Source organism: Cryptotermes secundus, unplaced genomic scaffold, assembly GCF_002891405.2.
Source record: "Cryptotermes secundus unplaced genomic scaffold, Csec_1.0 scaffold1054, whole genome shotgun sequence".
NCBI classification, from domain to species: Eukaryota; Metazoa; Arthropoda; class Insecta; order Blattodea; family Kalotermitidae; genus Cryptotermes; species Cryptotermes secundus.
This window is the reverse complement of record NW_019719379.1, coordinates 726,601-742,105: the sequence shown is the minus strand read 5'-3', so window position 1 is coordinate 742,105 and position 15,505 is coordinate 726,601. Positions and strand designations below refer to the sequence as shown.

At 39.0% G+C, this 15,505-nt stretch overlaps 1 protein-coding gene across 7 annotated transcripts in view; it reads left to right on the top strand.

Moving 5' to 3' along the window:
- Positions 1–15,505, top strand: part of LOC111866214 (probable phosphorylase b kinase regulatory subunit beta) — a 48,821-nt gene that overhangs the window by 26,523 nt on the left and 6,793 nt on the right. For all 7 annotated transcript variants that reach the window (XM_023855004.2, XM_023854968.2, XM_023854995.2 and 4 more), the window contains 7 exons: positions 4,350–4,583; positions 5,373–5,560; positions 7,227–7,342; positions 7,449–7,594; positions 9,006–9,138; positions 10,355–10,497; positions 14,637–14,839. In XM_023855004.2, the coding sequence (XP_023710772.1) occupies positions 4,350–4,583; positions 5,373–5,560; positions 7,227–7,342; positions 7,449–7,594; positions 9,006–9,138; positions 10,355–10,497; positions 14,637–14,839 (1,163 nt within the window). The remainder of the gene's footprint in view (positions 1–4,349; positions 4,584–5,372; positions 5,561–7,226; positions 7,343–7,448; positions 7,595–9,005; positions 9,139–10,354; positions 10,498–14,636; positions 14,840–15,505) is intronic.

Below are 15,505 nucleotides of genomic sequence, written 5' to 3'. Positions count from 1 at the left end.
CTTATAGACATTTTAACTTGAATTAAGTTTTAAAAAGTGCTAATTTAAAAATCAAATCGACGCGTGTAGATTAACAAAGATTTTATACAATTAGAAAGACTGGTAATTTTAAATTTTAACAAGCAGTGTAACAGCTACGTGAGTGATACACACCTGATGATGGCCATTTAGGGCCGAAACATGTAGTGTGGAGGAGGAAAAGAAGTAAAAACTACAATAAAATTTGTTGCACTTAAGACGGTATTTATCCATATATATTGTGTGAGTGTAACAGGATGCTGAAATATAATATTGTTTTCCAGAAAATTGCTATATTTGTTCAGGTCCATGTTTTTACTGTACACCAGCCTGTAATGGAATACCAAATGTGAACTAAATTTGTGAAACCATTCAGGTTCTACCAAGACACACACATACATATGTACATTGATGCGCACATACACATTCAGACATGCAGTCTGCATTTCAGAAACAAGTTTTTCACATTGAAGACTTCTGAAAATATTCTGACCCTTCAAAATCTTGAGATCAATTTTCTGCATGATTACAGTATTCTGTCATGTATGCTATGCATATGAGAAAGTAGAAAGCACTAATTGATTAGATATATACAATTTGAGCATTAAATAAAGTAGAATATTTTTAATTAATGGAATGAACACACATTGCATGAAACATAATTTGTAGAGATGTTTAGGGTTGCTTCTGTGCCAAAGCTTATGTTTTATACTAGCTGGATCCACTGCGGGCTTACCTTCTCTCACCACTGGCACATGTGAAACTGCAAATGAGGAATATGCAGCTCATTATAATCTGTAGGTCCCTTCTACGAGCCCTCATCCTTATCACTGTTCTATCGCTGGAGGGAAACAGCCTGCGCCATAAATGCTCCCCACCCCAAATGTGGACTTTTTTACAAGTTCTGAAGCGGGCATTATTATGTGAGTTGCTTGCAGGTCTTGGTATTTTTGTAAATGGTTTTCTTTGTATTTTATTTAGTTTGTATATTGGGATGTACAGTTAATGGAATATGTAGTATTTATAGTGTATAGTGTTTAAAACAGCACCAGTTACGAACCTCAGCATGCTGAGGGAGGGGAGCCCTTGGAATTAAAGAACAGTCTTCTAATGCAAATCAGTCTATAAATTCTCTGGGCGGAGAACAATCGCTGCAAGGAGTAGCCAGGAGACGCAGAAAGCACAGCCTCCAAAGAAACGGAACGGGGATGCACTGTTAGGCTATTCGGGATGAACAGCCTTAAGGAGGGAGCAATGTGACATGTTGCGCAATGGAGGACAACCCTTCCCACCCAGCAGTGACGTGGCGGGTGAGTCAGCACTCCGTCACCCCCCTCCGCGCGGTGACGTAGCCCCCCCCCCGCACTGTGACGTGGCACAGCTTCCCACTGTGACGCGGCACCGCAACACAACGCCGCTGTTGACACGGGCAACAGGCAACAGCGAACGGAATAAAAGCCGGCTGAGCAGCAAGCGAGAGTTAGTGTTAGATCTCAAGTTCTCAAGGCAGCAGTTATGAGTTACGCATTAGCCAGCAGCGAGTTACGGGTTGAAGTGTGGCTGTCACCGAGTTCAGTTGTCGCAGTTAGCTAAAAGTGTATCAGCGGCCGAAGACAGTTCTCCAGCCAGCAGTGAACGAGTCAGTGTGTGATCAACAGTTCTCAAGGCAGCTGCCTACGAGTTGAGTTGGAATCTAGCCAGCTGTGAGTAATGAGTTACGAGTTAGCCCAGCAGTTAACCGGTCAATAGCTGTCTATCTTTCGTCAGAGTATTTGTGATACTGCCGATGGCAGTAATTGTGGATCTGTATTTTGTGTGATTGTAAGAGCGAGTGGAATAAATTCGCTACATCCAATAAGGCGTGAAGTTATTTGTTGCATTATACACCCAACACGTGACAACTATAGTTAATTTTATGAATGTTTCTGCATATGAATCCATATAATTAATATCAGATGTCTTTACAAGGTATAGGATTGAACAGGTAAGTGTAGTAATAATGTTTTGGACTTGTATCTGGGATGTTCTTGGTTCAAATTTTGGCTCTCCTGACATGATTTTCCCTCAGTCTTTATAGGAAAATGCTGAGATAGTGCTCTGAAGTAGGCCATTACCATGTTTAAAATTCTTACCTGCTATTGCTCCATCTTATTCAGCACTGCTTAACCTTTGCTGCTGAAGTACATTGTTAAATAACATTTTCCTCTCCTATTGTGTCATATGAATAAATGTATCCATTTCATAAGATAGATTAAAAGAATGGACAAAACTCATAACATGAATATGATGTTACCTGAAGTTGGTAACCTATATACAAACATACCAACAAATGAAAGAACAGATAATTGGCAATACAAACTAGATAAGGAATATGCTAAAGAATTTATAGCATTTACCACTGTACAATAGGCTGTCAATTATTGGCATCTGGATTATCCACTTCTTTTTTTATTGCTAGTGGGGTGGGATTAAGTCCCTTATACTGCGGCCACTTCTGGCCTATTGTACCAGCCCCAGATGATAGGTAAAGATGATTGTGGGGCAATTGGTGGAATGAAGATCGGCAAGGGAAACTGAAGCACTCAAAGAAAACCTACCCCAGCACCACTTTTTCCACAACAAATCCCACTTGACCAGTCCCGGATTCGAACCTGGGCCACCACAGTGGGAAGCCATTGACTAACCGCTTGAACTATGGGGTGGCCGTTGCGATAATCCACTTTGTGGATTAACTACAAAATTTTTAGAACCCTTAAATCATTCAGTATGGCGTCCTGTAATGATTGTCCATTACATCTGTTTTGGGACTTGAATTTCGACCCATCAGTCGTCCAGCATGTGGCCAGTTGCTGTACCAACTATGGCATCTAAATCAGCTAAAAAAAAAGTTAAAGCTATCCCTGTAACAGGTCATGAAGGCCCATAGGGTTGTGAGACGTTGAGGCTCTCACATTTTCTAGACAGCTCAGAGATTGTGGCAAGGTTGTCAGCCTTATGCACCAGCTGCCTTTTACCCCCAGTAGGATTCCTCAGTCTCAGGTAAAATGAATGTTACCTGATACAGTATAACCTCATTAGTCTGAATTGTACTTGGAGGAGAATAGTCTGAATTTGGTGATAATCTAGATTAGTGAGGCAGATTACACATAATATTCAAGACAGAAATGTGTTTTCATTACTATTGCAACATTGCAATTGAGTGGCTTACATAAGTGTGTGAGAAATCTCATTTTGTTCATAAATATAATTAACTAACTCCATAGAACTTAGTCTTTCTTGAGAATCTGCCAGTCACTCAGCTGCTTAAGAATTTCCCAAAATTTTATGGAACCTGAAGGTTCATTATTCTGTTCACAGGAGCTTTCCACTGGTCCCTATTCTGAGCCATATCAATCTAGTCCGTATACCTCATCCTATCTCTAATAAATTTTAATATTATCATCCCTTTTATGTCTAGGTCTTCCTACTGGTTGTGGTAATGCAAAATTCTGTTTTGTAATACTTGTAATTGGCCAGTTGGGCTTAATACTTGGATGAGTGATAATATCTGTCTTCATATTTTCCACTAGTACAGATTTTCAAAACTATAACATTTTTAGGCATGACATCAAAGTTGTGCATCACCATCCTGTATGTAGTTTTTAACAGAAAAATTTATAAGAGTTCCATGTAGCTACATTTGTGTTGTGTTCATATCAGATGTTCGATGCCATCTGTGATATTTTGTCAGTGGCTGCATTCAGTTTAAAAGTAAATACAAATTTCATACATTTTCTCTGCCAATGTTTGAATTCTAATGGATCAATGATGTTAAGAAAAAGTGCTAATTGTGTTACCAATGAGATAATTATATCCTACATTAAATCACTCTTAAACAAAGGGACATCTGTTGGTTCAATTGAACTGAGTTTATATGAAAGTTTTCAGTGTTAGCGAATGTTGTTACCTAAATGATTTACATTATTCAGTGTCATGATATATGTGCAGTGGATTTCAACAAAAATTTTACCTTCTTCAGGCATTTACTGAAATGCATTGTGTGCATAATGATATTAAGTGGTGTAGGTGGTTTATTTAATAATTTTCCAAAATGGAACATTGAGAATAAAGTAAAAAAAATACTGTGTTCAGTGGCTTCTGTTCCTGCTATGGTACCCCATAACCAGATATGTCATTGCAGAGAATGAGATTTGATGGCCATTTGTGAAGGAATTATTTGGTCCAGGTGCATGACAGTCATATTAAGCAGTTGAATATGTGGGACCACAGAAACATTAGTCTATGTCTCTATATTTTTTACCATTATTGGTGCATTTTTAAAATTATTCTAGCAAGGGACTGCCACGGATCTTGTAGTACAAATAGTACTGATTGCCGAATCAATGCGTCTCCAAGCAATGATGGCAACTTATGGCATTCAAACTCAAACCCCTCATGAGGTGGAACCAGTACAGATATGGTCTTCAAGAGAGTTGGTCAAAGTTTACAAACAGCTCGGTGTTAACTCCAAACTTAATTTGAATGGAAGACCTGTTCGGCCTATAGGAGCTCTTGGTACAAGCAAGGTATGTTGCTGACAGACTGTCTAATAAGGAAAAATGGCGTTCAATGATATTTATTTGGACTTTGTCCCAAATCATGGTTTTACATGTAAAAAGTAGGACATTTTGGGAAAGGGTTCTATTTCTATCTTCAGGTAAAGAGGGTAAGAAGAGATTCCTACTCTGTTGTGCCTCTGGGAAGATCTATTCTTATATCCTAGGCAAAGCCCAAATAAATAGCCTGAAATGTTTCACACTATTGTCATAATTTTAAACTTAATGCAGAATAGATGTAACACTTGTATGGATTAACCCATTCCATCATGTAAAACCATCTTTAATAACTAGTAGTTATCCAACAGACTGAAAAATTACCTACAGCTGTGAAGCCTGAAGGTCCGTTGTCCCAGAAGCCTGCAATTAGATCCTGTCCTGGGCCGTTGAAATCTCCATGACCTATTTCTTTAAGATACAGTTTAATGTTATCCTGTTTTTTTCCTAAATCTTCCAAATGGTCTCTTTCCATGATGTTTTCTTCCCACAAGTTTATATTCACTTTTCCCCCTCATATGAACCACATGTTTTACCCGTCACATGTCTTTCCTTAATCTTAAAACTATGAGCTGAAAAGTATGAATTATAAATTTGCATATAAATTTGTTTCCATTTCTTCCAGATTCAGATATTTTCATCAGCACTGTCTTCATACTCAATCTGTACCCTACGCTGAAAGTGATGGATCATGTTACACACACACATAAAACAATAAACTTATCAGTTACAATATTGCTACTTGAGTCTATGCTTTTCCAGGTGTATCGAGTTTGTGGAATGACTGTTTTGTGTTATCCATTGATATTTGAGGTGTCCGAGTTCTATCTGTATAGGGATATGGCATTATTGATTGATGACATCAAAACTGAACTGCAGTTTGTTGGACGGTACTGGAGACTTTCTGGCCGACCAACAGTATGTCTTCTTATCCGAGAGGAACATATGAGGTATATCTCTGTAAATGTCTGCTATGCTCGGTTCTGATGTAAATGGTGAAAAAACAGTGATTTATTTTGGTAGTAAATAATTATGTCTTTTTACTGTAACCAACAGTCTTTTCAGAGGCAATTTTACTGTGTTGCAATGGAGACATTGGTGTGAGTTAGAATTATCCTGCTCCTTATCAATAGAAGATTAATGTTCTGAAACTGTTAATACTTACAGTTATTTCTATGGATAAAGCAGAATGTTGGTCATGCCATTACTGAAATGGGTAGTCACTGGCTTCTCACTGTAGAGGCGAAGGTTGAAAGCCAGGGTAGTCCATGTGGGATTTATGTTGGACAGAGTGGCAGTGGGGCAGAATCTTCTCCAGTTTGGTTTATGTTTGCTCAGTACTGATTTATCATCAGGGCCTGTTATAGTAGGGTTATTTTATTCTGCATTACACAAGCTATGCAAGAAAATAGAAGTCTTCATGTTTTTAGTTATTTATTTTGGTCATTCAAAAATGATTGACACTCCCTCCGTAACTCCGGAAAAGTACAGTGTCAAATGCGAGCCGGTGTATGTGGGAAGACATACTATAGTGCCGCCCATGGCCATGAGATGACGTTGCTACTGCGCACAGGTTGAACAGTGTTGCGTCATTCGTGGCGGTGTGCAGGTGCAGTCGTGGACAGTACTCAGACAACATGAAAGCAGACAATCATGGGCAACGGTGGACTGTGTAGTTTCTCTGGAGGGAAGGACTGGCTACTTCACACATTCACATGAGGTTAGCAGCCGTATGTGGGGAAGCAGCGCCAAGTCATGCAAGTAAGATGTTCACCTCCCATGACGAGCTTCAGGCAGTTGTCCAGCAGTGGCGCCGGTATGCCCTCAAAGAATGGTTTCCTGTGCAAATATGGCAACTGCCGGAACAATGGCAAAGGTGCACAGACATTGGCGGGGGATACCTCTAATATAATCTGTGTGTATTTTTTTCCAATAAATGGTTGCTGTGAAGAAAAAACATTTAGTGTCAATCATTTTCGAACGCCCGTAATACCATAATAGTTTGAACAAACAAAACACATTAAACTATATGTTATGATATTTGAAATTACTGCGTTTTTGGACTTTGTCCATTGTCCAGTGTTCTAAAAAAACTAGGGAACACAAAACTTCACAAACTAGATCTGTTTCCATCCTCAGCTGAAGGGGGGGGGGTGTACTATATTGGGTTGCTGTGTAATGAAAATTTTAAATAACCCCCAACACATAATTTGACGCACACCTACTCTGACTAGCTACTACATCACTAGGCTTGATAAAGTAATGGTCTTCTGATCCGAGATCTGGTTGGTCATGAGATTGTATCTGCTTCTTGTTTCACCACACCTCACAGTTGTTCCATTTTACTAGCTGAAATAGCTGATTAGTAACAAAAAATGTAAACCCTACACATAAATCAAAATATCAAATGCAGTTAGGAAGTGGATTTGGCCCTTTTTTGAAAGCTTGTTTATTTCATGATGGATCAGATTACTGTAGTCCTAGAATTCTACAAGAGATTCTCTAAATCATTTATTGCATAATTGATGTAAGAAGTGATGGTATATTTGTTTTCTTCAGTAAATTGTAATTGAAAATTCTCCTTTTATTTGCATATATATTTCTAACTCATTTCAGAGATCCACAATTCAAGGAGATGTTGGATCTCTTAGCCATGCTGAAAAAAGGCTATTGTGATGGAATGAAAGTTCGAATTGGACGACTACAGAATCTTATCTCATCATCTTGCATTGGTAAGGGATATCAGGGATCATTTATGGTGTTTGGTGCTCTATTCCTTAGCAGAGAACTTTTTAAACATGGCATTACCATCATATATTGTAATTTCCTTTTTTATAGAACATTTGGACTTCATGAACACAGTAGATACATCTGAGATGACATTTCAACAGTTTCGCCAACTGGAACATGAATACATTGGCTATCAGAGTCTTACAGATGTCCCTAGAGCATTACAGTACACTGAAGATCCCAAGACATTTCAGGTATGTGCCTCATTTTATTAAGTGACTTTCCTGCATGCGACTTTACTGTTCTCTTAAAACAGGTTATGACTGGTCTGCAGTACACCAAAACAATGAAGAAAGAAACATTAAATATTTATTTGTCCATCTGTAAAATTACTAGGATTAAATGTTGATTTAGCTAGTAAGTATGCTGTATGGCATGAAGGAAGCCATAGGGGTTTGAACTGAATACTAAATTGGAATATAAATGTTGACTTCTTCATTTCAGTATGTGTAGATATTAACGTCTGTGCAAGTTGGTATGCTAATGGAATGGATCATGACCTTGAGAAATCACAGATTTTTCCTCAGCCATATTTTAAATTCATAACATGGAAACTAGCATATGGCATAATGTAATTTCATTTTAGTTTGTTTAATATAACTTAGTTATGTGTTCAAATAGTTTAGTGTATTATGGTTTTATATGTGTGATATTCCAAAGACAGGCTGTTTTAGTACAAGAATACAATTTTCTTAATACTGTTTGCCACACAATCATTGTGTTCAGAAGGTCAAATAAATGATACATGTGGGAGTCCATGAACCTGGAGATGTTAAATGTAACCACCATGAACAACAAGAATAGTTCCTGAGTTGCAGTGCAGTTCTTTCTGCATGGTAAATATTGTAAACCTCTCCTAGAACTTCTTGTAAAGGGTTTTCTATTATAAGGCAGCATATGAGAACATCATCACACATGCAGAAAAGTTACTGCCTTTGTCATACTTGCTTGTACTTTCAAGCTGTGTATAAAAGTTGTACAATGAGAGATGTGCCTTCATGAATAGTGTCTCTCTTTGGGGTAGGCTTCTAAAAACCAGAACATTACACAGATTGCTGTATTCAAGTCCTTATACTAACATAACATCCAAAGGACAATAGTTAAACACTAAGAACTCTCACATGCCTATGTATGGAATGGATTTTATGGTCATATCATGAATACAGTATGATTAATTCGTGCTAATTAACAAACAGGTCTCTATTTCTTTTTGAGGACGATTCTTTGTTTGATGAACTGTTTTTCAGGAGTGTCCTGAAGGAAACTGCAGCTTCATGTAAAGTAGGGTTTGCATGAGACTAATCTGGCAACATGAAATGAACCCAACAGCATTTGGAGTAGACCCACAATACCAAAGTTCACAGAAATCATTTGAATTGTTCTGAAGATGAAACATGGGAAAGCAGACAGACCAAACCTTCTGATCAACTGAACATTCCATGTACTTTTATAAAAAGATAAAAGACTTCAATCTGAATTTCCACTGAACTGAAAATATTGTCTCAGTCATTGAATGGTTACTAAATATGAACAACACACACTGTTGGAAATTAACATTAATTGTAAAAGAGGATATGCTTTTGATGTGTGAATATTATTGTACAGGCTCTGGAAAATAAACCATTACATGAATTATTGGATACATTACGGAACACTGAAGGGGTATATGCCAGGTGCCAGTTATATGGAATGCTTCTAAAGCGAGAAGGACTCAAGTACGAGTTTAATGGCCTTACAGGTGAAGCTGAGTAATATCTTATACTATATAAATTTTAGCTTTGAGACTAGCTGATATCGTCTTTTACTGTTCCATTGACATGTAAGGTATATATATTTAGTTTTCTGTGAAATTTGGTTTCTTGTCCTTGGGGAAGAGTGTAGATTGTGGGTGTTTAAGATTAAGTCCTTGCAGATGTAGTTGCTCATAAGAGAGGTGATAACAGATTACTGGAGAAATTTTCACAGTTAGGATCCCCATAGTTTATGCATTTCAGCTAATATTGTTAGGTTGAGTGAATTAGTAAGGTTGAGCAGAGCATGCAGCATACATGCAAGAAATGATTAATTCAGTATTGTGGTCACAATACTTTGAAGAAAGACTTGGAAGACCAAGGAATTTATATGAGATTGATATTTAAATGGATCTTAAAGAGACTGAGTGTGGAGTATACACTAGATTCAGCTAATTGTGGATAAGGTTCAGTAGCAGACTTCTCTTTAACATAAATAAGCCTCTAGATTCCATGAAAATATGGACTTTTTCCACCAGAGAGGATCTTGTGTTATGGAATTAGTCTGTTCAAGTGAAAAATGCATTAGTTTAGTTGGTGACAATATGGGTTTTCTGTTTTCATACAGGTGCCTGACATCAGCACTACAAAGGGATTTATTGTCACTATTTATTGCCACTCTAACCAGTTCCAGTGTAGTGAAGTTAATACAGCACTGAATATAGTGTTTACAAGTGTCAGTTTACAATTATAAACATTTGACCATGCAGTGTAATGTAAAACCAATAATGTGGGACTAACGTGTAAAAATATGCTGAAGAATTGTGATTTGATTTTATTAAGAAATTGCTTGAGTAGCAGTTTTGTTACAGAATGGTATATCATAAAAATATTGTAACCTTTTTATTAGGTAGGCACTTGATAGAGGACTGCTAGTTAATTACTGTGGAACTTCTTGGCATGCAAAAGTGTTATTCTGCAAATGCTACCTGGTCATATGCAAACAGTGGTCCCAATTATATGTTGGCCAGGCTAAGGACTTTGTGAGGCTGTACTGAGTTTTTAATAAAACAGTGATATCTCATTATGGACATATGCAATCAGAAAGAATAAGCGAAGTGATATACCTTTACCCTTAAAAGGTTAACTTTTTAAGCAAATTAAATTTTTAGCATAAATTTAAACACTTAGTTTTCATTCTGTTGCTTTGGTTTATGCTTGCAGTTGAGGACCATCTTAAGAACTTGTACCATCATGCAGGGTGCTTACGATACTGGGTAGCTGTGCGGTATTGCAGCAGCCTGCTTCATCACACTGTGGATAGCATCAGCCCTTTTATCACGACAGTTTTAGTCAATGGAAAGCAGGTACATTGAACACTGATAATGTTGCACGCAAAAAAGTCCAAACAGTTCTTCATCATATGATTATTTAGGGCAGTTGAGTTTAGACAGAAATATGGAGGCTAGTATAAGACTTACAAGAGTAGTAATCTGCTTAAAAAATTTGCATTTGAATGCATCACAGAATACCGTAACAGAAATTCACTTTTTGACACAAGAAGCTATGTGTTCTGTTTTTATTAAGGCATCATTCTACAGGGTGTCCCAGGTATTTGGTGCCATACTTCAGGAGCATACTTAGGGTTCCCTATAGAACAACTTTGAAATAGGAACCCATGTCTGCAAATGTAAAACAGCAGCGCTAGGGTGGCATTTAATATCATTTTGTTTAAACTTGGTGCCTCAATGTCGAAGAGCATGCACAAGCATATTACCCCCTCCAAACTCTTAAGACACACCTGCTAGAGTAGATGTTAGAATTGGTGCCCTCAATTTTCAATGCATGCGTTACATTGATTAAAGAAACTTTGGCGCACCCTTTCAAATATTCCAGGTGTCTCATGGGTCACATCACATGCAACAAGTATTCTGGCCAACAGCTTGAATTCATTATCCACATGCATGTCGTAGATCAGACTTTTCACATGGCCTCAGACGAACTAGTCCAGAGGTGTCAAGTCTGGGGATCGGGGTGGCTAAGGCACTGGGCCTCATCTTCCTATCCAATGACCATGAAAAGCAGCATCCAGGTAGTCTCGTGATACAGTGCTCAAGTGTGCCGGCGCTCCATTATGCTGTATCCACATTTGCCTTCACACAATCAGTGGCATGTCTTCTAGCAAAGTCGGAAGGATACGTTCCAGGAACACCTTGTAAAAGGGCCGATTGAGTCACAGTTGTAGGAGGAAAGGCCCAATCAAGTGATTGCCAATGATGCCCGCCCAGACATTGACAGAAAATTGCACCTTGTGGTAACCAACTACAGTAACGTTGGGGTTTTTGTCAGCCCAGACATGGCTGTTTCGACAGCTGAACCAGCCATCCCTCGTAAACTGCGCTTTGTCTGTGAAGAACATGTAATTCAGGACGTTGGGCTGATGTAAACACTGGTTCAGTATCTACTGACAAAATTGAACTCGTGGTATGAAGTCAGCTGGACCTACGAGGGGGGACCCAAAAATAACCGGAACCGACCTGTTGCGCGCATGCTTTGTAGTTACGAGTTGTGCTGCTAGGTGGTGTTAGCTGGGGGTCTCCCGCGACTGTTAGCGAGCTGGCATCAGTCTGAGTTAAGTGGTTTGTCTGTGGTGCTCTGTTGTGTGTGTTCCTGTTTCAACCCTTTGGCGATTAGTGAGATTGCCGACCAGAAGGAACAAAGAGTGTGCGTCAAATTCTGGACCGTTCTGCACTTCACCCTTCAAGTCGCGGCAAACATTCACGCAGTTTTCTCTTTGGTCATCTCCGAGCAAGCGAGGAACAAATTTTGCAGACACCCGTCTCATGTTCAAACCTTCAGTTAAAATTCGCTGGACCGTGCTCCATGAGATGTTCGTTTCCTCAGAAAGTTGGTCAATGGTCTTTCGACGATCTTCATCAATTGCACGTTTGATTTTGGCAATGTTTTCGTCATTTCTTCCTGTCGAAGGACGCCCGGGGCGTGGCATGTCTTCTGTTGACATGTTGCCAGATTTGAAACGGGAAAACCACTCGTAGACCTGTGATTTCCCCAAAGCATCATCATTAAAGGCTTGCCGAAGCATCCCAACAGTCTCGGCTGCAGTTTTCCCTAACAGAAAGCAAAATTTCACGCACACTCTTTGTTCCTTCTGGTCGGCCATCTCACTAATCGCCAAAGGGTTGAAACAGGAACGCACACAACAGAGCACCACAGACAAACCACTTAACTCAGACTGACGCCAGCTCACTAACAGTCGCGGGAGACCCCCAGCTAACACCACCTAGCAGCACAACTCTTACCTACAAAGCATGCGCGCGCAACAGGTCGGTTCCAGTTATTTTTGGGTCCCCCTTCGTACATCGTGTACTTGCGTTGGATGGTGTGGATAAAGTTGTTGGTCATGCAGGATCCTCCAAAACTTGATTTTGATGTCCCCACAATCTAGGCCATGGCACGAGTTCTGGTGGATGGCTGTTCCTCTACACAATGCAGTTCGATATTGAGGCACCAAGTTTAAACGAAATGATTTTAAATGCCGCCCTAGCGCTGCTATTTTGCGTTTGCGGACATGGGTTCCTATTTCAAAGTTATTCTATAGGGAACCCTCAGTACACTCCTGAAGTATGGCACCAAACCCCTGGGACATTCTGTATATCTTCATAACACCATTTTCTCAGGTAATGACATGATGTAGTTATCTTAGATGCTGGATTAGGAGTCTGTATAAATGCGTGATTGTCAAATGTTTTCTGTGTGACCTAAGTCCAAACATTTTCAAACTTGAAGAAGAGATCCATGTGAAGCTTAAGTTGTTTGCTGTGTTCATCTAAGTACAACACCTTGTTATGAGGCATGCATCCCATTTTTTACAGGAGAAAAATGAAGTAAATTTATTCACCAGGTATAATAAAATATGCATTTGTCTCAGCACCACTTGAAAGCAAGACAATGATACCTATTCTGTTACTGGCATTTCTCTGCAAGCCAATTTCTCTGTAAAGGTTAATACCCCAAAGTACATATCTGGTAATTGTTTTTGGAAAGAACAGCTAACAAAGAGCATTGCATGCGTTAAGTAGGCAAGAAATTATGATCTAAAAATATCGACAGACAAAATAAAAATTGTACCTTTTGAAGGGGAACGTAAGAGACTAGTGTGTTGTCAAATGCGCCAGTTATCAAGGAGGGTACATTTGACAATGGTTTACATCAATGATCTTTAATATGCCAGTTTTAACGATTTATAACAATTATATGAGTTTTATATTTTAAAACTTTTATTCACACATAACATTTTTTAAGTTTCCTTTAACATCTGGTCCCCCCCCACTCTGAAAATGTTCAATTATTGCTGAAACATGTCGGTTTTTAATAGTACTTGATCATCATAAAAAAGCATAAATTTGTGTCTGCTTAATTAATTAAGCACCACACCATGAAGACATATGGGAGAGTGGTGGTATAGCTCCACCATTCTAGACTTTGGTACTAGATGGAGGTGAGCTTTGTGCCTTGTTTGCTTAAACTTTGGAGAAAGAGTCGCTGGTCGCTGGTACCCATTGGATAGGAGGCTGCTTTGGCCTCAAAGTCAGGCTGGATGCTGTGTAGAAGAGAAAAACTTGTCCCTGCTGGGGATTGAACCCTAGCTGTTCAGCCTGTATCCCATCACTATACTGACTGAGCAGTCCTGCCTCCCATTTAATCACCATCAGAAAATTAATTGGATGTCCTCAGATTGTAACTTTACATCTTTCCCCCCCCCCCTTGGCGCTACAGCCCCAGTGGGCCTAGGCCTACCTCCATGAACTCCGTTCACTTCAGTTTTTCTAGATCTTACACATTTGGTAGGACTCCTTGGGCGAGTGATCAGCTCATTGCAAGGCCTCTACCTGTAGACAAACAGAAAAACGCACACAAACATCCATGCCCTCAGTGGGATTCGAACCCACGATCATGGCTTCTGAGCGAGCGAAGACAGTGCATGCCTTAGACCGCTCGGCTTCCGTGACCGGCAACTTTACATCTTACTCTTCTCAATATTTAATATTTCCACTTCCTCTTGGGCTGAAGGAAATGGGTAATTATTCTAAGAAGGATTTGTTCCAGAGTATCAGACATTAAATCTTGTCCTTGAACAAAAATATACTTTTATAATTCTTTCTTTGTACTACCATAGTCAATAAGTTCGTGGAATGGCCGCAAAGCGTTATGGGAATTTACTGCCAATATGTTTCAGCAGTGTTTTCGACAGCTATATCAACGTTGGCAGACTTGGATAGTGGTCAACGGCAACTATTTTGAAGGCCGATATGGCTCTGTGTAAGTGTATGTGAACACCTTGTAATATAATGTGATAAAGCACATTCCACGAACTTTATGACCGTACCACATATTATGTTTATACAGGTTTAACATGAAAATATCACGTCTAAGATAAAATTTTGATATACTTTAGTATGATGTTATATTTCCTTATGTGTTACAGCTTACTGTGGGCGTGATTGGACACCAAGAAACTGTGTTTGATAAGCCTATGACTCCAGCTGAGATCCAGTCTGTCATGTACTCTACCATTCAGCCATATGATATTATACAGGCTGTGCTGCAACAAGAGGTTGTACTTTATTGTGGTCGTCTCATTGCCACAAATCCTGAAATGTTCAAAGGAATTCTCAAGATAAGAGTAGGGTATGTCAAAGCATGTAGCAGCATTGCTGTCTGTTCAAAATTATGTAAAGAAGAATTAAGTGTCATTTGTTTATTGGTTTTTTTTTGGGGTGTCAGGCAAGGGAGGTCTGTCACCATAATGATCTTGGTGATTCTGTTTCTGTCTTCACTAGCTGGAAATAAGAATATGCTCAGTGGTTAATGAGAGTATTTTTCTTGGTGTATAACAAATTCAAGGCAAACTTCTCTTTTATCAGATGTAATAAATGTGGGTGGGTGGGGGAGTGGGGCTCATCTTTGGTTCAGGTGAATATGTTAATTAGTTAGTAGTTAGTGAATTCCTTGTTTACACATCTTCTGAGGCTTAACCTGTATCCTACGGCCCTTTAAATTCATGTTTTCCCAGCGGTACGGAATTCTTTAAAGGGCCGCTATTTGAGATCCATTAAAACTGTAGTCACTTACTAAATTTCCTCCTATTTCTACAATTTCTGTGATAAAAGAACGAAATAAACGCTGTTTTTTTCTCGAAAGAATATAGAATCAGATATTGTAATTTACAGATTGTATAAAACATGTTAAAATTTTTGCACTGACTCCAAAAAGAAATTTGCCAATTTTTTTCCTTCTCTGCGAGAATTCATACGTTTTGGACACCCCTGAATCCCATCTGCTGGATGGCGACAC